This window comes from Triticum urartu, chromosome 4, assembly GCF_003073215.2.
Source record: "Triticum urartu cultivar G1812 chromosome 4, Tu2.1, whole genome shotgun sequence".
NCBI classification, from domain to species: Eukaryota; Viridiplantae; Streptophyta; class Magnoliopsida; order Poales; family Poaceae; genus Triticum; species Triticum urartu.
The window spans coordinates 141,207,500-141,229,797 of NC_053025.1; the positions used below are offsets into that span (position 1 = coordinate 141,207,500).

The 22,298-nt window shown below is 46.9% G+C and overlaps 2 protein-coding genes across 2 annotated transcripts; both read left to right on the forward strand.

Moving 5' to 3' along the window:
* Positions 1-13,386: 13,386 nt before the first annotated feature.
* LOC125553699 (non-specific lipid-transfer protein 4-like) lies at positions 13,387-14,294 on the forward strand. The gene is made up of 2 exons (XM_048717440.1): positions 13,387-13,844; positions 13,988-14,294. Exons 1-2 carry the CDS (start codon positions 13,480-13,482, stop codon positions 13,995-13,997), a joined length of 375 nt encoding a protein of 124 aa, XP_048573397.1. The 5' UTR covers positions 13,387-13,479; the 3' UTR covers positions 13,998-14,294.
* Positions 14,295-16,973: 2,679 nt separating this feature from the next.
* LOC125553700 (non-specific lipid-transfer protein 1-like) lies at positions 16,974-17,657 on the forward strand. The gene has a single exon (XM_048717441.1). The coding sequence runs from the start codon at positions 17,040-17,042 to the stop codon at positions 17,400-17,402; it is 363 nt and encodes a 120-aa protein (XP_048573398.1). The 5' UTR covers positions 16,974-17,039; the 3' UTR covers positions 17,403-17,657.
* Positions 17,658-22,298: the final 4,641 nt, after the last annotated feature.

Sequence of the window (22,298 nt, forward strand, 5' to 3'; positions counted from 1 at the left end):
CCTCGCTGGCTTCATGGTGGTGGGGGATTTTGCGCTGCGGTGAGGCCGTCGGCCGTCGCTGTAGGGAGTGGGAAGGGGAGGGGTGAGAGGAGGAGGGTGTGGGGAACGGCGACGAGCTCCGCCGGAGGGAGGTGGTAGAGGCGACGCGAGACAGCGAGGAAACGGGGGATCTGGATGGTGGAAGGAAGGATGGCCAACGCTGGGGGCGATGAAGAGGTCGACGGCGGCGGGTGTGGGGGAGGCCGGCGGCGGGTTTGGGATGGCAGAGAGAGGGAGGTCTGGGTCGGGGAGAGGGGGATCTGGGAGGAGGTGGCGGCGGCGAGGATCTGAGGGAGGAGGATTGTGGCGGCTGCGGGGAGAGGAGGGGTGCGATGGGGGGTTGATGGGATCTGGCCTAGGGTTTGGGCTGCAGGTGGGGGGTATCTCTTTTTCATTTTATTTTCTTTTTTTCTGTAGATAGATGGATGGATGGATGTGGGATGGAGAGATGGATGGATGGATGGATGGGCGCCATGTCATCAATCCGTGGGAAGAGTCGTGATTGGTTCGGAAAAACTAGTGATTTTAAAAAAATGTCTAAGTACTAAAAATAGAGGGATTTTGTGAAGTAGCTATCAAGAATATTTTGCAAAATGGCACCACACAAATTTTCACTAGATTTAGACCACATTTTATGGATAAGGACCAATTTCTATGCATTTCTGATCTTTCTAGCTATTTTTAATCATTTTCCGAGTGCCCAAAATGACTTTTTTTGTGAAGGACCTACCATATATTTGTTGCAAAATTGTACCAAATCAATTTTCTAAAATACCATGACATATTTAATGCATAATTGACCAAATGATTGGGTGTCAAAATTTTTGATCCACCTCTCATGAAAAAGACAAATTTCCGCTCATTCAGTAGGAAACGGGTCAAATTTGAACTGCAACGTCCTCATTGTTTGTTATTTATTTTTTCCAAAAATCATTTCTAGGTACAAAAGTATCTATTTAATCAAAGAAACACCAAAAAATTCCAAGATTCAAGCACTAGCTAGGAACGGTCATTCCCGCCGTTTTGACCGCATTTTGAAACAGGCATAAAAAATTCAAAAAAATCAAAAAATTGGGAAACCTTCGCATTGTGTCATTATATGTCTCCAAGTTCCTAGAAAAAATAACAAACTTGTAATATGGAAATTATTTTAAAAAGGTGTTCTCAGAAACGAGCTATCATGTGTGGAGATCAATGGCTTTCAAGCCAAATGATCAATCTTATGGCCACATCCATGGCATAGTTTGTTCAAATGATGTCATATTGTGCACAAGAGTGCATATTGTAATGGCAAACAATGTTTCCTAAGGAAGTTTTCATTTTCTTTGGACGAAAAAACCATTTTCCATTTTTTGAGTGCCCAAAAGGAGGTTTTTTTGTGAAGGACCTCCCAAATAATTGTTGCAAAATTGGACCAAATCATTTTTCTAAAATACTAGGCCATATTTAATGCACAATTGACCAAATGGTTGGGTGTAAAAAAATTTGATCCACCTCTCATGAAAAAGACAAATTTCCGCCGATTCAGTTGGAAGCGGGTCAAATTTGAACTGTAGTTGCCTTGTAGTTTGCTCTTTATTTTTTCCAAAAATCATTTCTAGGTACATAAGTATCTATTTAATCATAGAAACACCAAAAAATTCCAAGATTCAACCACTAGTTAGGAACGGTCATTCCCACCGTTTTGACCGCATTTTGAAACGGGCATAAAAAATCAAAGAAAATCAAAAAATTGGGAAACCTTCGCATTGTGTCATTATATGTGGCCAAGTTCTTAGGAAAAATAACAAACTTGTAATACGGCAATTATTTTAAAAAAGTGTTCTCAGAAACGAGCTATCACGTGTGGAGATCAATGGCTTTCAAGCCAAATGATCAATCTTATGGCCACATCCATGGCATAATTTGTTCAAATGATCTCATATTGTGCACAAGGGTGCATATTGGAATGGCAAACAATGTTGCCTAAGGAAGTTTTCATTTTCTTTGGACGAAAAAACCATTTTCCATTTTTCGAGTGCCCAAAAGGAGGTTTTTTTGTGAAGGACCTCCCAAATAATTGTTGCAAAATTGGACCAAATCATTTTTCTAAAATACTAGGACATATTTAATGCACAATTGACCAAATGGTTGGGTGTAAAAAGTTTTGATCCACCTCTCATGAAAAAGACAAATTTCCGCTGATTCAGTTGGAAGCGGGTCAAATTTGAACTGTAGCTGCCTTGTAGTTTGCTCTTTATTTTTTCCAAAAATCATTTCTAGTTACATAAGTACCTATTTAATTAGAGAAACACCAAAAAAAATTCAAGATTCAACCACTAGCTAGGAACGGTCATTCCCGCCGTTTTGACCGCATTTTGAAACGGGCATAAAAAATTCAAAAAAATCAAAAAATTGGGAAACCTTCGCATTGTGTCATTATATGTGGCCAAGTTCCCAGGAAAAATAACAAACTTGTAATACGGCAATTATTTTAAAAAAGTGTTCTCAAAATCGAGCTATCACGTGTGGATATCAATGGCTTTCAAGCCAAATGATCAATCTTATGGCCACATTCATGGCATAATTTGTTCAAATGATCCCATATTGTGCACAAGGGTGTATATTGGAATGGCAAACAATGTTGCCTAAGGAAGTTTTCATTTTCTTTGGACGAAAAAACCATTTTCCATTTTTCGAGTGCCCAAAAGAAGGTCTTTTTGTGAAGGACCTCCCAAATAATTGTTGCAAAATTGGACCAAATCATTTTTATAAAATACTAGGCCATATTTAATGCACAATTGACAAAATTGTTGGGCGTCAAAAGTTTTGATCCACCTCTGGTGAAAAAGACAAATTCCCATTGATTCAGTAGGAAGCGGGTCAAATTTGAACTGCAGCTGCCTCATAGTTTACTATTTATTTTTTCCAAATATCATTTATAGTTACATAAGTACCTATTTAATCATAAATACATGGTTTGATGGCGATACGTCGAGGTTTGGGCGGTGGCCAAGGCCCCCAACTCTAGAGCGCGTAAACTCGCATGCCCGACGCGTGGTCACCGCGTGACCGTGGTGTTGCCATGTGTTCTGGGCAGCCTAGGCATGTCTAGTGGTTGGGCACTCCCCAGGTAGGTTCTAGGAAGAAAATTACAACATAAGATTCTCACGAGGAGACCGATCGATGCTCAAACATGAATTAGCAGCCAAGTGTTTGATTAGCGGTACGGGAAATGCACATGGCCAATGGGCGTGAGTGTTTGCTGAGGATGATCATCTACTAAGAAGAATGTCTTCGCAAATTTTCAGATCAAAAGGAGGATCCTAGGTGGTACTTGCTTTGCAAAGTACCACACTGGACAGAAATATGAATGTTGAAACTAGGCTCAAAATAATGAATGGATTGAGCTGAAATTTGGTGGAGGATGGTTAATTGGGCATTGGAAAGCACCGTAGAAAATTGATACCATTTGGACATGCCAAAGTGGTACTTCCTTCACAATGCTCTTCTATGGACAGAAACTTGGGAAAACTAGTGAGAGAAATTGGATGAATGAAATGAGCTCAAATTTGGTGTAGGTAAGTTACATAGGTATGGTTATGCCTTGGTAGATTTTCAGATCATTTGGGTAAGCCTAGCTAGTACTTACTTCACAAAGCTTCTCTCGAGGTAGAAACTTTGAAAATTTCCTGAGAAAGATTGACTAGGAAAATGGAGCTGAATATTATTATGTGGCAATTATTTGGGTATGGAAGAGTGCCCAAAGAGTTTGAGGTTAATAGGAGGGGTCTAGATAACACTTGCTTTGCAACGTGCCAATTTGGCCATAAAATATAAATTGAACCTGGGCTCACATAGATAATTTTCCTGAGCTGCAATTTGTAGGAGGGTGATAATTTGGGCATATGAAGAAACCGTATAAATTTCATGTCATTTGGATATATAAAAAAGGTACTTCCTTCACAATGCTTCTAGGTGGACAAAAACTTTGGAAATTTGCCGAGGAAGATTTGCTAGGAAAGTGGAGCTGAATTTTGTCATGCAGTAATGATTTGGATAGGAAAGAGTGCCCAAAAATTCTGAGGGCAATCAAGAATATATAAATAGCACTTCCTTCATAAAGTGTTGTCATGAACAGAATAGGAAAATGAATATTGTTGAATTAGTTTTGAACTAGGCAAGGAAGGATTTTTACATATTTGATGAAGATATGACCCAAAGAATTTATGAGATTTTTTTGGGAATTTTTGGAATGACAGAAATATAGGTTGCTTCACAACCTAGGGCAAAAACTGCCACATGGACATGACACATAGGCAAAACTGATAAGGTGGCGCCTAGTCATAGCAACCCACCACAATTTACAAGGTTATGACCATCTATATTGGTCATGATCAGCTAGAAATAAGGCAGCAGACCAGTGCTATCTGCTTTATGACCATTTCGTGTAAGGAAATTACGACCTTTCTGACCAAAATGGTCGTTATAGTTTAGGTTTTGGAGCCCCCCGAACAACTTTTGACCAATTGGTCTGAAATGGTCATAGATCTATGACCAATTCTTCCAGAGTCACTAACAGAAGGTCACAAGTTGACATATTTCTTGTAGTGAACGATTCCAAGATACCCGCGTGATCCTAAATTTTTTTTAGTGAAATTTGAGAAGAGAAGAGTCAAAACTCTACGTCAGGATGCCTCACCAGAGCGACGAAGGGACTGAGGAGTAAAAAGAAATCCTAACTCTCCGATACATATAATCCTAAATGACTCAAAACATTTCTAGACTCACTAACGCCAGCGGTTCGATCAAGCAGGGGGCTCCTAAGGTCGGGGAAGGCTCTGATTACCAACTTGTAACGCCCTCGATGCGGCTATATCTCCCACGTGTCGAAGCACGACTTAGAGGCATAACCGCATTAAAAGCAATGTCGCAAGTGAGGTAATCTTCACACAACCCATGTAATACATAAGGGAAAAGATACATAGTTGGCTTACAATCGCCACTTCACACAATTACATGAATATAACATTACATCAACTAGATACACACAAGGTCCGACTACGGAACCCGAAATAAAAGAAGACTACCCCAAATGCTACACATATCCCCGATCGACCCCAACTGGGCTCCACTACTGATCAACTGGAAACGAAACAACATAAATGACAAGATCTTCATGGAGCTCCTCCTTGAGCTTGGTTGCGTCATCTGCACGGTTCAACAACACCTGCAAACTGGCTTTGGCAGTATCTGTGAGTCACGGGGACTCCGCAATCTCACACCCTCGCGATCAAGACTATTTAAGCTTATGGGTAAGGTAAAGGTATGAGGTGGAGCTGCAGCAAGCGACTAGCATATATGGTGGCTAACATACGCAAATGAGAGCGAGAAGAGAAGGCAAAAGCACGGTCGAACATCTATGATCAAGAAGTGATCCTAGAACAACCTACGTCAAGCATAACTCCAACACCGTGTTCACTTCTCGGACTCCGCCGGAAAGAGACCATCACGGTTACACACGCGGTTGATGTATTTTAATTAAGGTTAACTTCAGGTTTTCTACAACCGGACATTAACAAATTCCCATCTGCCCATAACCGCAGGCACGGCTTTCGAAAGTTCAAATCCCTGCAGGGGTGTCCCAACTTAGCCCATCACAAGCTCTCATGGTCAACGAAGGATATTCCTTCTAGCGGGAAGACCCGATCAGACTCGGAATCCTGGTTACAAGACATCCTCGACAATGGTAAAACAAGTCCAGCAACACCGCCCGAATGTGCCGACAAATCCCGATAGGAGCTGCACATATCTCATTCTCAGGGCACACTCAGATAGGTCAAGCTACGAGTAAAACCAGCCCTTGAGTTTCCCCGAGGTGGCACCGCAGGCTGCCCGGTTCGGACCAACACTTAGAGAAGCACTGGCCCGGGGGGGTTAAAATAATGATGACCCTCAGGAGCGCGACTCCCAAGGGAAAATAAAAGGCTAGGTGGCGAATGGTAAAACCAATGTTGGGCATTCCTGGAGGAGTTTTATTCAAGGCGAACTGTCAAGGGGTTCCCATTATAACCCAACCGCATAAGGAACGCAAAATCCGGGAACATAACACCGATATGACGGAAACTAGGGCGGCAAGAGTGGAACAAAACACCAGACATAAGGCCGAGCCTTCCACCCTTTACCAAGTATATAGATGCATTAATTAAATAAGAGGTATTGTGATATCCCAACAAGTAAACATGTTCCAACAAGGAACAACATCTCCATGTTCCAACAAGGAACAAACTTCAATCTTCACCTGCAACTAACAACGCTATAAGAGGGGCTGAGCAAAGCGGTAACATAGCCAAACAACGGTTTGCTAGGACAAGGTGGGTTAGAGGCTTGGTTCAACAATATGGGAGGCATGATAAGCAAGTGGTAGGTATCGCAGCATAGGCATAGCAAAAGAGAGAGCAACTAGCAAGCAAAGGTAGAAGTGATTTCGAGGGTATGGTCATCTTGCCTGAAATCCCGCAAGGAAGAAGAATGAGTCCATGAAGAAGATAAACGGACGTAGTCGAACGGATCCTCACACACACGACGTTACCGGAACCAACCCGGAGAAGCAAACTCCGGAAAGAAGCACACAACATAGTAAACAACCAACACATGAACACGGTATGATATGCGGGATGCGGTATGCGATGCATATGCATGATTTGCAAGGAAATGGATGAACCTAGCCTCAACTTGGGAATCCAAGAGTGCCACTGGAAAGGTGAGATGATTTCGGTTGAAATCGATATAAAGATCACCGGAATCGGATGCACGGTTTGGAAATGGCAAGCAAAACAAATATGGCACCGGTCTGCGATAATCAGCAAGTAGCCATCGAAAAGTATCAAGATAAATATGCTACAGCACTCATACATGACAAAAAAATACATGGCAGGGAACCACTCATGATGCTTGACAAAAGATGAACACTGAGCTACGGCCAATTCATCCATTAACAGATTCAAACAAGCATGGCAAAAGTGCAAATGATAACAGGTTTCAGACTTAGTGAAATTAACACAAGTCTGGAATTTAACATCAGGTAGCACACTTTAGAGCATGAAAACTACATGCTACAGGAACTTAACATGGCAAAGCAAGGCATGGCATGAAGCTACTCAAAGCACGTAACAAAAGTCCCTTAGTGACCTTGAGCCAAAAGGGGTCAGAAAATACAATTGCAAGCACGTGAACATGGCAAAAACATGATCAGATTACAGACTTAGTGAAAAACTGGAGCATGCAAACCAGTTAACGAGTAGGCATGTTCACGAGCTCGATGCATTCACTACAGAGCATGGCATGACAAACTAAGAATACAACCATTAAGAATACATGCCCTAGAAGCTAGACATGGCAAGAACAACAACATAGCATGCACGGATCAATAGCAACAACCTCGGCAAAATCGCTAACAAGTCAACAATCTGCCAGGATTCACGAAATAGCAAAAGTAGAGCTCGATTGACTCAAGCTAGGGTGCTCCATAAATGCAAAAAAATACATGGATGGATAGAGCACCACAATGTTAACAAATCATCCTTACTGATCATCTTCAAAAGAGGCACGGATCACTAGGAAACAACATGAACATATGGCATAATGACAAAATCAGGACAAGGACTTAGAGAAATTCTAAGTCCCTGAAATCAGCATTACCGAGTACGCTACTTTGCAAGCTTGTGCTAGTCACCACACATATGACAAAAATACATGGTAAGCACCTTTGTAAATATGGCATGGCATATAACAAAACACATGTAGAGCTCAGGATCATAGCATGCACACATTAACCATGGAAAAAATGACAAATATCTATTTGATGAAACAGATCTGGCAAATATATCACATAGCCCTCTTCCAACAGCATTTCGGGCATCAAGATGAGCTCAAATGAAAATGATGCAACGAGATGAAATGATGTACTCGTTGATACGAACATTTTGATATGCTACACGCTCAAAACAAAGCCACGGATGATGAGTTATGATGCGATGAAAATGCCCAAAAATACTGGAATCTAGGGGACTTAGTGGAATTTCAACCTCTCCGAGAAAGTCAACGGGACGAAGCGGTGCGGGATGACGAGATCTGGGACGGAGGGCGCTGTTTGGTTGGAGGAGGTGGTGGATCTGATCCGGGCGAACGGATCCGGGACGGAGTGGAGCTCCGGTGAGCTTCGCGAGCTCCGGCGACGATGGGGAGGCGGCGTGGAAGGACGGAGGTGGCCGGGAGATGGCGGGTGAGGGCGACCGGCGAGCCCTGTGGCCGCGGTGAGGCCGGCCGGCGAGGTCATGAGGCGGCGACGGCATGAGCTCCCGCGGCGGCGACGGAGCTCGAAGGAGCAGCGGTCGGCGGCGCTTGCCGTCGGCGAAGAACGAGGCGGCGGCGGCGATAGCTTCCGGCGGCGGGGACGACGTACGAGGCGACGCAGGTCCCGAGCGGCGGCGCAAGAGGCATGGCGGCATGCACGCGCGGTCAGGCGCGACCGGTGGCGAGCAACGGAGCAGGCGACGGCGACGCTAGGGCAGCGGTGACCGGTGATGAACAGCGAGGCGGAGGAGGCGCTAGGGCAGAGTGGCGGCGGCGAGCGGGCCCGGCGAGGCCCGGTTCGGCCCCGGGGCGGGCCGGATCTGGGCCCCGGGCGGCGGCGGCGATGTGGGGTGCTGGCGGCGGTGACGTGGCGCCCTGCGGTTGGGCGCGGGAGGCGGAGAGGATGAAGTGTCATGCTCCCATTGGATGGAGCGACGTGGCGGCTGGACATGTCCGTCGGCGGGGAAATTGTCCGGCGACGCGAGGTGGACGAAGGTTAGGGTTTATCTGCGCGAGAATTTCAAAGGGAGACACATATTTATAGATAGAGGGAGCTAGGAGAGTCCAAAGGAGGTGCGGTTTGCGGCCACGCGATCGTGATCGTGATCGAACGCTCTAGATGATGGAGAGGGTTTAGGTGGGTTTTGGGCCAAATTGGAAGGGTGTTGGGCTGCAACACTCACGAGGCCTTTTCGGTCCCTCGGTTAACCGTTGGAGTATCAAACGAAGTTCAAATGACACGAAACTTGACAGGCGGTCTACCGGTAGTAAACCAAGGCCGCATGACAAGTCTCGTTCCAATCCGAAAACGATTAACACCCACACAGGAAAAAGAGGTAGAACGGGACACCGGATGACATAGGAGCGCCGGATGCAAAATGGACAACGGGGAAAATGCTCGGATGCATGAGACGAACATGTATGCAAATGAAATGCACATGATGACATGATATGCAATGCATGACACGCAAGCAATGACAACGCAACAACAACAAATAAGTGGAAGACACCTGGCACATCGGTCTCGGGGCGCTACAGGCGGCGTACTTCGAGTGCCGCCAGCAGCAGCGGTTAGCGTCCACCAACGACGCGTCGGTGGTCGGCGGCCAGAAGAACAGCGAGGGGCGCCACCTGTGGTGGGGCGTCCCCGGCCGCACACTCGAGGGCGTGCTGACGTACCTCGAGGGCAGCAACGACCCGCCGTTGGTGTACCCGGCGAGGGTGGCCGCCCCGGCGCACCACCGACGCGCCGGGCCATGGGCGCCAAGGAGGTTCGGGTCCTCCTCCTCTTCTTCCTCCTCGCGATCTTCCTTGCACTCCTCCGGTACTCCGGCCCTGCTCGGCGTCAAGGCCGAGCCCGCGGCGGAGACGCCGCTCGGCCGGCGCACTCGCAACGCCGGCATCGTCATCAACGAGGGCGGTCGGCGCGCCTCCTTGTCGGCTCCTCCTCCGCGCTTCGTCAAGCCAAAGACGGAGCCGGGGCTCGCGCCGGTGAAGACGGAGCCGGGGCTCGCGCCGGTGAAGACGGAGCTCGACGACGACGCGGCCCTGGAATGGGCGCGCAGGGACTCCATAGCGATGGAGAAGGAGCGCCTGAAGAAGGCGAAGGAGCGCTAGTGCGCCGCCCTGCGCCGCTTCGCAGAGCGCCGACGCGGCCGCGACGAAGGCGGAGTCGTCGTCATCTGCGACAGCGACGACGACGATGCACCGCCGCCACCAGCCCGCGTTGGCGATGCCGGTTAGGGGTCCACCAGGGACGGCCGCGTCAAGGAGGAGAAGTCCGACGACGGCGGTGACGATGGCGGCGACGACGGCGACTACTCGGCATTCAGCCAGTTTCTTTTTTAGATTAGTTATATACTTTGCTATGTAATGAAAATCCACGAACATGTCTAATATATGCCCAAGTTTGCCGAAATTTATCGTGTTTAGCTGAACTTCGCCGAACTATGCCGAAATTTGCTATACAAATTTTATTTTTAAATGCGCCTGGGGCGGCCCTGGGGCCGGCGGCTGGGGACCAACTCGCCCCCAGACTTAATTTTTGCGCTGGCTCACCCCCAGGCGGCGATTTTAGGCGCCTCCTAGAGGGCCAACGGTTGGAGATGCTCTTATAAGTCAGGTGACAACCAAACATGCGTGACTTATAAGTCACTGGTTTTAATTCACTTGACTTATAAGTCAAGTGACTTATTTGGAACCAAACAGGGCCTAAAGAGTTAAGCAACTAAAGTCCCCAATGCAAAGGTGCTTAACTTGTTGTAGCTGCATCCTTAGCAACTAAAGTTATTCATGTATTGGTGGGCTTCTTTCATTTAAGTGTTTTTCCTAGGTTCTCGCGCTTGGCATTGGTTCTTTCTGAGGTTACCACACCCATTTCTTTTCTCTTAATTACATTGATGGTAGTTTAAAATTGTAATATGAGCTTCTCTTCATGTAAAACACTCGGTAAAGAGATTTTTGCTGGCTGCATGTTCGACGAGTGCTCTTCGCCCGGTGTTGACACTTGAAAAACATTTTGCCGAGTATATTTTGTCCTTCTCCTTCACTGAGTGTACTGGGCACTCAGTAATTAAACAAGGTGATTTCGGTAGTCCTAACCCTGAACATACTCTCCTCCATTGTGTACGTATAGATCGCATTGAAGAGGGTTGGTGTTGACTTGTGTGCGGCAGGCAGTACAGCGCCTTTCAACGCATATTAACTACGGGGTGGCCGGAGTCGCTGGAGTGCATGTGTTTCCTATTGGTTTCCTAAGCTAAACCCATAGAAACTTACCAAGTACTAGTACGTGCCACTCCCTCCAGGAGTTATCAAGTGATACCATGTGTTAGGTGATATCATGATACGGGCTTTTGGGAGCCGTTGGATCTCAGATCCGACGGCTCCCGAAGTTCTTGAGCATTTTGTAAAAAAAGTTATCCAGAAGTCTCAAAATTTCACGTAGGTGCAATAGACTTCCGGAAGCCGTCGGATCTGAGATCCAACAACCCAGAAGCCCGTATCATGGTATCACTTAAGTGTTGGTAGCACATGATATTTTCCCACTCCCTCCATTCTTCGGACTCCTAGCTAGTACTCCCTCCGGTCCTTTTTACTCTGTATATTGGATTTGTCGAAAGTCAAACTTTGCTAAGTTTGACCAAATTTATATTAAAAATTATTACCATCTATAATATCTAATAAATATAATATGAAAACATATTTCAAGATGAATCTAATGATATTGGTGTTGTTATGTGAATGTCTATAAATTTTTTATATAAATTGGTTAAAGTTGGATGAGATTGATTTCGGATAAATCTAATATGCAAAGTAAAAATGACCGAAGGAAGTATATGTGCGTACACAAATCACCTCCGTAATTCTTTTCACTGGAGGCATGATATCCCTGCACATCACATTCGCATTCGCTCTGAGAATCAAGTCTACACACACGGGTCCATGTATTTGGAGCAGATATAGTACATAATCTCCAAGACCTTCCCCCTAGTTTGTCGCTCCATGTAAATGGGTTGGTTGTTTTCCATAGACATGCACACATGCGCGCCTAGCTAGTTCTTGTACGGGTGCCGCATGGACGTGGACTTATGCATGGCAGTAGTAGCTGGCTAGCCTGCCAGCAATTAAGCCTGCAACAGTATACTTCGCCACATCTACTGTACTAGTGCCTGACAGTGAAGCATGCATGCATGCATGGACGCACGATGGAGCCTGTGTAGCTAGGAATGACTACTCTCTAGTAGTTGTACATAAATAACAGCCACCCACTCCACCGAACAAGCATTCGCTATTTTGAAGGCATTTTCAACAAGTTAAATATAGCTTTGTTAAATGTTTATGTCATCAATCAATCGATGAATAATCGTACAATTACTTCAATATTTTGTACTATCTAAATTGTTCAGTAGGAAGTGAGAATAAATGTGATTGTTCTAGTATATTTTGTCTTGGAGCTAGTGCAAAGGTTGTTGATTACTAGTACTAATCTATATGCAATTTTACCCTATCTTCTTATTTATTTCATGTCATATCATCAGCGTGCCTGACTCCTTGCGCCGGTGATGGACCGACATCGGCATCTATTCGGTGAAGTCCTGCTATTTGGCCCTCTTCAGCTTCATCAACGCTCCCCACTGGTAGCTCACCTGGAAATCATGGGCGCCTTTGTGGATCAAATTTTTTGCTTGGCTCGCGCTGCAAAACCGGTGTTGGACGGCCCCTCACCTGGCTAGACACAACCTTCCTCATCACACGTCCTGTCCAGCCTGCTCCGTGACCAGGCACCAGAATCCATGGAGCACTTGCTGGTGGGCTGCCCGTTCTCGAGACAAATCTAGCACGACACTTTCGCTTGGTGTCTTCACCATGCTCGGGTTCCCTCGCCACAAAATATCTTTCTGGATCGGTGGCACACTACGTACGATTCAGTCCTGGCAGCCTACAAGAAAGGCGTTTCCTCGCTCATTCTTCTCGTTCCCTGGTCAATTTGAAAGCATCGCAATTCGTGCGTGTTTGATGGAGGCACTACATCCAGCGCCTAGCTGATCCATGCTACCAGGAGGAGCTGTAGGATTCGCAAGCTTTGCGTATTTGCGAAAAAAATAAATTTTATCAACACATATCTTACAACTGCTCGAGAAGTCCTAATAGGTTACATTTCCAGTGAACCTTTATAATTGTTCTTGATCTTTTTGAAACAAAAATCGGGCAAAAGCTCGTGACCTATGTGCATGGTGAAGTGCAGGCTTCGTCGCGTATGCAGACAGTGGAGTGCGGGCTTCCATCCTTGCCCTCCTGAACTGCAGAGATAAGTGAAGAGATACGTATGTTAGACGTCGACACGGCTCTTCTGCCATCTGCAGGCGCCATGAATGAATCCATCCCTAGTAAGTGAAGAGATATGTCCCAACTACCACCAGCTACCTCACCGCCGTACTCCGCGTAGTAATAACTGTTTTCTTACCAGTCGACCACCCGGCCCAAAACCACTATAAAAACCCTCCTAGTCAGTCCCCAAATCCTCACCCACTCACTCACAGTCCCTCGGCCTTCACTCACACACCAACTAAGCCCACAGAGCAAGCACACTAGCTAGTTTCTGCCATGGCAGCTCGCCGTGCCCACGCCGCGGCGGCCTTGGCCCTGCTGGTGGCGGCGCTCGTGCTGTCTGCGGCACCGGCGCCGGCCGAGGGTGCGGTTGCGAACTGCGGCCAGGTGGTGAGCTACCTGGCCCCGTGCATCAGTTACGCCATGGGCAGGGTGAGTGTGCCTGGCGGCGGCTGCTGCAGCGGCGTGCGTGGCCTTAACGCGGCCGCTGCCACCCCCGCCGACCGCAAGACCACCTGCACCTGCCTCAAGCAGCAGGCGAGCGGCATGGGCGGCATCAAGCCCAACCTCGTCGCCGGCATCCCCGGCAAGTGCGGCGTCAACATCCCCTACGCCATCAGCCAAGGAACCGATTGCTCCAAGTAATTACTTACCCAGTTGCCCTAATGCTACAGCTTTAGGACTTTTGATAGATCTATATGATTACATGCATGGACTGATGGACACATGAGTTAACGAATTAACAAATGATTGTTTTGTTTTAACTTTCTTTTGATGTATGCAGGGTGCGTTAAGCGTGAGACCGGAACCATTTCAGATGCATGGTGAGAGCGAAATAAATCGTGGAAGCCAGCCGTCCTTGCTGCATGGCTCCACCCCGTTTGATTTACTGCTTTACTAGTTCTACTGTTTCCCTAATAAATTAGTTTTACTGCTGCTGCTTCGATCATACGTTGTGGCCGATGTTGTTGCCACGAGAGCTGTGATCTTGTACTCCTGAGGGGACCTCGTGTCCTTTGTTGGAATTCTGTAATGCATGCTTACATCTATATATAGATGATGAACAAGCGAAATACAGGGTCCTTTAATAATGTCAGTATGTCTGAATCGCGGTTTGCACGCAGCCAAGTTGTTCTCCTACTTCGTTCGAGAAAGGGTAACGCTTGAGACATTAACGAAATCCTTATTATATTATTTTGGTCATTAACATATTTTAAAAGTATTTCCGTTGAGACGATACCTTGCATACTATTAAGTTTCCAATCTAAAATCTAAATATTTAAGACAATTTACATTTGGAATCAATATTTAAGACAATTTACATCAAACACAAGTGCATATATAGAAAAGTTCAGACACAAGCTCACACTAGTGCATATATAGACAAGTTTGCACAAACCTTCAATGAGAACTAGCACATGATAAGTGTAGAGAGAAGACAGGTCCAAAAGGAACGAAAAAACCTATCAAATGCATTACAAGTGTTGACGGCAATGTGTACATCGATCAAAGACATCCGCAATGCAAACATATTAAATGAAATTCATAATGCGGAGTAAGTTTCCAAAACGGATTAATACACAAAAATGGGCCATTTGGCTCATGTCACAGAAATGAACCATTGGGCTCATAAATGCAGCCATGGAATCAAAAAAATGAGTCATGTGGCTCATAAATGCCGCCATGGCAGTGAAAATGAGCACTTTGGCTCTAAGAGCATGATTAGTACTAAAATAAGTCCCTTGAATTCAAGCACCCTCTTAGTAGTATTGTTACATGTAGTTGTCACGTCACATATAGTCAATCTGTTACAAGTAGTTGTCACATCACATACAGTCAATCTAATAGACAACATGCATAATAACTAGTTATTATGAAATACTACTTTATTAATATATGGGTCATCTTACATTTTCACAATGTTTCTTGGAACCTATGCTATATAGATGGCTGTTAATCTACAACCCGCTTTCTTTTTCTTTTCTCTTCTCTAATGAAGTTCTAGCGGGCACACATAGAAGCAAGTTTTCGAAGTAAATGTGATGCATATATATAGTAAGTCTCAAAGTTAAGTCAAGGTCTTGTTGACGTGGAAGTAAATTCATTTTGTTGCGCCATCATTTACTCATACACCATAGCTTGGTGTAGCTCCATCATCTCCTAGAAGGATTGCCTCTTCACCGCTAACCTCAAAGCAATCATCTCTTCCAACATCTTAATAGATATCATTGATCATCTCAAAATTTGGGAACTCCAAACCTAGGGAAGATGATATCTTTGATCATCTTAATAGATGTAGTTGTCTCAACATGTTGAGTTGGGATTGCTTCCACCCACTTGATAGTATAGCCTACAACTACAAGAATATGTGTATACCCATCAGAAGCAGGAAATGGACAAAGTTAGTCCAACCCCATACACCAAAAGGTTCACAAACCAAGCTATAATGCATAGACATTTCTTGCCTTCTACCTATGTTACATGTACGCTGGAAAGCATCACAACTTTTTAACATACATGTGCGCATCTTCGAATAATGTTGGCTAATAAAAGCTAGACCGAGAAGTGCCATCATTGTTGTGCGATCACCAGCGTGGTGCCCTGCATATGGACTACTATGACAAGCCTACATGATTGCACCAGTCTCAGTGTTCAACGACACATCGCCATGTCATTCTGTCTGGACCATGTCTGTATAGGAATGGATCGTCTCAAAAACAATACTTTAGGTCACTAAAGAATTTCTTACTTTGATTATAATTCATATCTAGAGAAAAATACTTTCCTACTAGAAAGTTAGCATAATCTGCAAACCAAGGTACCATCTTTTTAACTATCACAAAAAGGGAATCATTTATCGAAACAGAGTAATGGGGAATCCCTTCCATCCTTGACAAATGATCCGCAACAAGGCTGTCTTCACCTTTTCTATCAACAATCTGCAAATAAAATTCTTGGAATAATGGGGTATCCCTTCCATCCTTAACAAGTGATCCACAATAGTGTTTTTGTGAGTTCGTTTAGGGTTTGTGTCATGACTAGGAAGACAAAATAGTGGCAGATCCCCGAAGATGAAATAAGGCCCTCCTCGCCTGTCCCCTATTTTGGTGATGTGTCTAACATCATCGGAGGGCGTGTGGAGGTGTGTCTCCGGCGGATATCATGGTATTCAGTTGGTGCTGGTCTTTGATAGATCTGTTTGGATCCAGTCTTTGTTCGCATGCATACATACTGGATCATTTTGATCTATACTTCTCTTCATCTGCGACGGTTCTTGTTCTGGTATGCTGCTCCTGTAAAGTCTTAGCACGATGACTTCCGAACTGTCTACTACAATAAGTTTGGCCCGACTCTGAAGAGAGAGGGTTGATGATGGTGGCGCGCCTTTGATTCGCGTTAGTGCTTGTAGCCGTCGTTAGATAGTCTACTAATATGGGTGTAATTTTTGTTATTTCTGTGTTCTTCGTACAAATCAAAGGAATCAAGCTTTATAGCAGGTGGTGTAATGGTGTGCTCATCCCCACCAAAAGTTAGCACTTGCCTAATTCAAAGAATCATTAATCCACTCAACTAGGGTCCTCGTGTTAGCTAGGGTGCCGTTCAGTAATCACTCCATCACGAATAGAATGGTACGTAGATCCATCTGCCCCCAACGTCCAACAACCTCTGCAGCCTCGTCGAATTAATCATCCTGCCACCGGCGATTTACTTGACACCAGGTATGCTTCAGTGTGTTTCCCTATCTCTTCTTCCTGGGAAACCTGGCCTATTTAAGCCATTTGATCGCTACCACCGCTGCTTCCGTTACACTACTGTAAGCTCGTAAGAGAACAAATATGGCTCGCGCAGCAGCTGCGCACATCATGGTGGTCGCTGTGGTTGCGGCGATGCTCCTCGCGGCGGCGCACACCGCCGACGCCGCCATCAGCTGCGGCCAGGTGAACTCTGCCTTGGGACCCTGCCTCACCTACGCGCGTGGCGGCGCTGGCCCGTCCGCAGTATGCTGCAGCGGCGTCAAGAGACTCGCCGCTGCCACCCAGACCACTGTTGACAGGCGCGCCGCGTGCAATTGCCTCAAGATGGCCGTCGGCCGCATGAGCGGGTTCAAGGCCGGCAACATCGCCAGCATCCCGTCCAAGTGCGGCGTCAGCGTCCCCTACGCCGTCGGCGCCTCTGTCGACTGCTCCAGGGTCAGCTGATCTGGAGAATGCAGATCACCCGTGGCCGGCGTTTAGCTCGATCGGTCGACGCTGATGAGTTAAGGTTACACCTCTATAAATATACGTGTCTAGATCGAATAAAAGCTTGGGTCTCCATGCATGATGGGTTGTACGAACGTGTGTGGTCAGGCCCTGCGCGTGGTGTGCTTGCATGTACGTCGAGCCAGCTCTCGACGGCCACGACTGAATCGATGTTTATTTCCGTTTGTGCAAGAGTAACAGTGTCGGTGGATATATGCGTCAGAGTTGTTAACTTTTATCTCTTGTGGAGTGCAAACTCTTGCATAGGTACTGGCACAGGCTGAATCATTCTCCGCTAAGGGCATCTTCAATGGTTGTAAGATAGTTGTTGGTAGACTTGGCCATATAGAATTTTTGATGATGTGTCATATAATAAATGAGGAAAGAGAGGAAGGTTGTATGTACATGAACCAACACCCATTGCACAAGCTCCAATGTAGAATGAGAGAGCACCTCATTTATTATCTCACATCCTATTGGGCAAACTAGATACAACCCATTGAAGTTGTTGTATGTTAAGATGTTGGTTGATGACATGACATATTTTACCAACAAGCTAACATATAAACTATTGAAGATGCCCTAAGGACAAGCACATTAGAGCATCTACTCAGCTAGGGCACACCAAATTCAACGCGTCAAACGGCGCGTCCGCCGGCAATAACCGGTTATACCTTATACTTTTTCCTATGCATCCGAATACCTTATACTTCATTCTTTAGATCTATACAAAGCATGCAAAAAAGAAAGTCGTCCTTACGTACGTACTACACAAATCACACTAGCTAAACTACGCTTCGTCGTCGAAGAGGTCCATTGATCTTCATGACGTGTGCCGGGTAGATGGGCCCATAGGAGGGCTCCTCTTCCTCTTCCTCCATATGTATAGGCAAGCATCTCGTCGACGTCCCCTTCCTACTCCAGCTGGAGGATACGGCGGTTGGCCTCCGCCTCCGACTGGAGGGAATCGAGAATTGTCTGCTGCTCCGCCTGCAGATCCGTGTCCACCGCGTCCTCCTCATCCTCCTCTTGCTCCTCCTGCTCCTCGTCCTCCTCCGACTCTTCCTCCGTAACCAACGCGTCTAGAGGTACCCCTGCGGCGATCTGGGCTTCGTGTCTTTCTCGGATCTGCTCAAGGAGCTGCAGCCGACGCTTCGGCGTTAGATAAGGGTAGCTCCTAACCGGTCAACGTGGTCGCGTGGCTACTTGAATGTGGTGGCGGACGGCAAGCGTCCGGCAAGTGAAATGCGGAGGTGAACGACGTTCGGAAGGTGGTGGCGGCGGAGGGGAGGAAATGTGATGGGTAGAGTTTCAGTGTCGGTGTCCGCCTTAAATGGCCGGGCTAGGGGCCTTGCATGGTGCGTTGGAGCGCCGATACACGGCGCCATCGGTCTGTCGTGAAAGACGTGCTTCATGCTGAAGGGTTTTGGAATGTTTTTCTAAAGGACCCGCATGTCAGTCCGACGTGCCGAACACGCCTCGTCGCACCAGGGTCTCCTCATATCCGCCTCGGATTTGGGTTAGATATAAGAGGTGTCGATCAGCCCAAATGCTTGAGGCCGATTTAAGGTGTTTGTCTGGGTCGTAATTTTTTGACCGACCAGTGATCATTTGCCCGGACGTTTGAGGCATGTGTAGATGCTCTCGCCTCCATCGCTTGGCCGGCACAAAACCTACTTGCTTTATTATTCAACTGGCACCCAGACGCTGCAAGCGTACGGACAATCGCATTACAGGATCTAGGAGACTAGGACGATTCATAATCAAACATGAGATTTAGAAAATACTCCCTCCATAAATAAAGTAAGATGTTTTAGATCACTATTTAAAGCAATGGTCATTAAGTAGTGACCTAGAACATTTTATATATGTTTACAGAGGGAGCAGCTTACAACATTACTTTTTATGCTCTTGGTAATCACATTTAGGAGATCGATCAAAACACGCTGCTTCCAGCGTTTGCTTTAGAACCGGCGTGAGAGCTATGTCTCGCTTACAGTGAGACCATAGTTGCTCTCACGATGCTGGACGATTTCTCTAGAGCAGACCCGACCCCGAGCTCTCCTCCTAGCGCGCACTGGCGGCGGCCACTCCGGCCCCGTCGGCCACCCCACCGCTGGCTCGCAGCCCAGCCGCCATGCTGCCGCCGCCTCCACCCTCATTGCCTGTGGGTTTCAAACCGGTTGCCGTCCCGCCGCCATCTCTATCGTCTTTCTGGTCAGATCTGGATCGGGACCTCCTGCTTCCGCCGCCGCCGACGACGACGATGGACCTGCACACCCAGCTTCGTGTCGTGCCCATGGCGGTGCTGGTGATGCCTCCGTGCGAGCTCGAAGCGCCCACGTCACCGAAGCCCGCGGCAGCTGGTGGCTGCCCCGCTCCGTCGACGACGGCTACTGCTGTCGACATCCTGGTCCTCGTGGCGGCCCCGTCCCTCCTCCTGCCGGCCGCGCCCGGGAGCTCGCGTCCATCACCATCGAGCTCGCTCCCCTCCGAGCCAGCGCCCGTGGTCCCTCCCGCACCGTCATTCGCCGCCGCCGCACTAGCCGCGGCTGCACTTGCTTGCCGCAGATCGGACCCGGCCATCGAAGGGCAGAAGCCTCGTTCCCAGGAGGGCCTGGATACCTTTGCTTCGCCGCCTGCTGGACGCCCTTGCCTGCCCGATGGCCAACCTCCTGCACTCGCTGCTCCTGGTTGGGGGGATTGGCGTGGATGCTTCCATCGTGATGAGGCGACTGATGTTCTCGAGTGTGAGCAAGGGGGGTGGAAGACTGTCTCGAAGGGGCGCCGCTCGCCGCCTCCTGTAGCTTTTCATCGCCCTTCCATCAATGTGCGGCGTTCCCCTCCGGCGTGGCTGAGAGACAGGTGTTTCCGGTGTCTCTGTCGAGGTCATCGCGCACACTCCTGTAGCGGTCCAATCCGATGCACTGACTGCCTTTGATCTGGACACATCGCTCGCTTCTGTCGTGCTAAGAAGCCTGTCCATCAAGCTTCGCCGCTCCAATGTCATGCTCCATCGCCTGCTTTCACCGGTGATGTCTCCATGATAGATGTGTAGTTCCGGTCTATCTCGGCTGAGCATGTCAGGTTGGTGGAGGAGACCAAGATGCTTCGCACTGAGCTTCATGACTGCCTTGCGCGTGCCAGTAGTGTTTTGGGGAGGGCGGAGGCCGCTCTTGCCAAACTAGAGGTGGTGCCAGATGTGTCTTCGCTGCCTGAGCTTCAGATTGGGGTTGTGCCTGATGTGTCCCTATTGCCCGAGATCTAGGTTGACTCTGTCGATGGGGAAGGTGGCATGTATGGAGATCTCTCCCCTCGTGCTACAGCCTGTCAGTTGCCGCTGCCTGTCATGCCGATTCCTTCCGGGAGCGAAGTCATTGTTGAGGTCGTGACTCCGGTGCTGCCGATTATGCCTGAGCTTCAGAAGCTTTGTGGGGAGCCCACTTTGCCTATTTCGATGGTGCTTCCCGAGGAGATATGGTCTCTTGGAGGGGACTTGGTGATGCCAACTGCGACCTCATCGTTTTCATTGGAGCCGAGTCAGCCGCTTGCCTTTGTGAACCTTGGAGGTTTGGCGGCTGCTGCTGCTCTCTCACCTGAGGTTGTTGGCCCGGTGGCGTCTGTTGGTGCTGAGTTTGATGAGGTAGGTGCTTTGACACCTGTTTCTAAGGCGCCGAAGCTCGTCCAGTCTCTCATCTTTGACCGCGACGCTATGTTGGCACGTATTGACAAGGTGGTCTTCGCGAAAAAACTTGGCCGCTTGCTCACCGGCTTGGATGCAGCTTGTCCTGGGTCTGCCAAGACGATTGCTTGCCTCCTAGCGGAGGAGGTTTCTACGGGCAAAATTAAGAAGGTGAAGAAGGCTATCAGGAGCATAGGCAAGAAGACTGACGTTATTAGAAAGGCGTGCGCGGCTGCTTAATGGAGGATGCTCAGTCTTTTTGTCATCCATCTTCGATTGACTCGCCTTTGTGGATTTGGTGGCGTTCGGTGGTTTCGTTGAGGGTTTCGTTGCGATGTCATTTTGCGAGGGTTTGTGGTTGTTGCATGTTATGTATGTTTGTTGGGTTGACCGTGGTGTCATGGAGTTTCTTTCTTAGCGAGTAGTCCGCATGTGGTCTATATGTATCGGTTTTCGCCCGGTTTTCTGTTAATTAACTAGGCAATTCTCTTCTTCTTAATTAATCGATGAGGCAAATCTTTTGCCTCCGTTTCGAAAAAAAATAGTTGCTCTCAGGTCGAGCGTGGGAGCTCATCTCGCTGAAGGTGCGTGTATATAGGCGCTGCTGCCACTCGCTACAGGTTTGCTCGTTGTGGGTACACCCACATTTTATTTTCTTCTGTTTATCTTCGGTTCTTTTTGTTTTTCCAACGGTTTTCTTCGGGTTTTTCATTGTGACTTCAGTTTTTCACCCTTTTTTCTTTCTCAGTTTTCACAGATTTTTTGTTTTCTTGTTTTTTTAATTTCTTTCCTATTTTCTTCATTTCTCTTTGTTTATTTCTTTTCTTATTTTTCATCGGTTTTGTTTTGTTTTTTTCTTCGTTTTCTCATGCATTTCATGGTTTTGTTTGGGTTCTTCATTTTTCGTCATCGCTGAGTGTTTCTTTTGTTTATTTTTTCCCTTTTTTTTGGTTGTCACTGTTTTTTCCCTTTTTTCTTCAACACATGTCTACCTTTACCATACATATTTTTACATTTTATGTGTACATCAAGAATATGTTTTCTACTTTTATTTTTTAAATACATGATTAATGTTGTAGAAAGATTTATATTTGATGACTACTATTTTCATACACATTATACATTCTTAGTGTATATCAGGTATATTTTTAATACATGTTTAATATTTTTGA

Coding starts and splice junctions, on each gene's coding strand:
- LOC125553700 (XM_048717441.1), top strand. CDS start 17,040: ATGGCTCGCGCAGCAGCTGCGCACATCATGGTGGTCGCTGTGGTTGCG.
- LOC125553699 (XM_048717440.1), top strand. CDS start 13,480: ATGGCAGCTCGCCGTGCCCACGCCGCGGCGGCCTTGGCCCTGCTGGTG.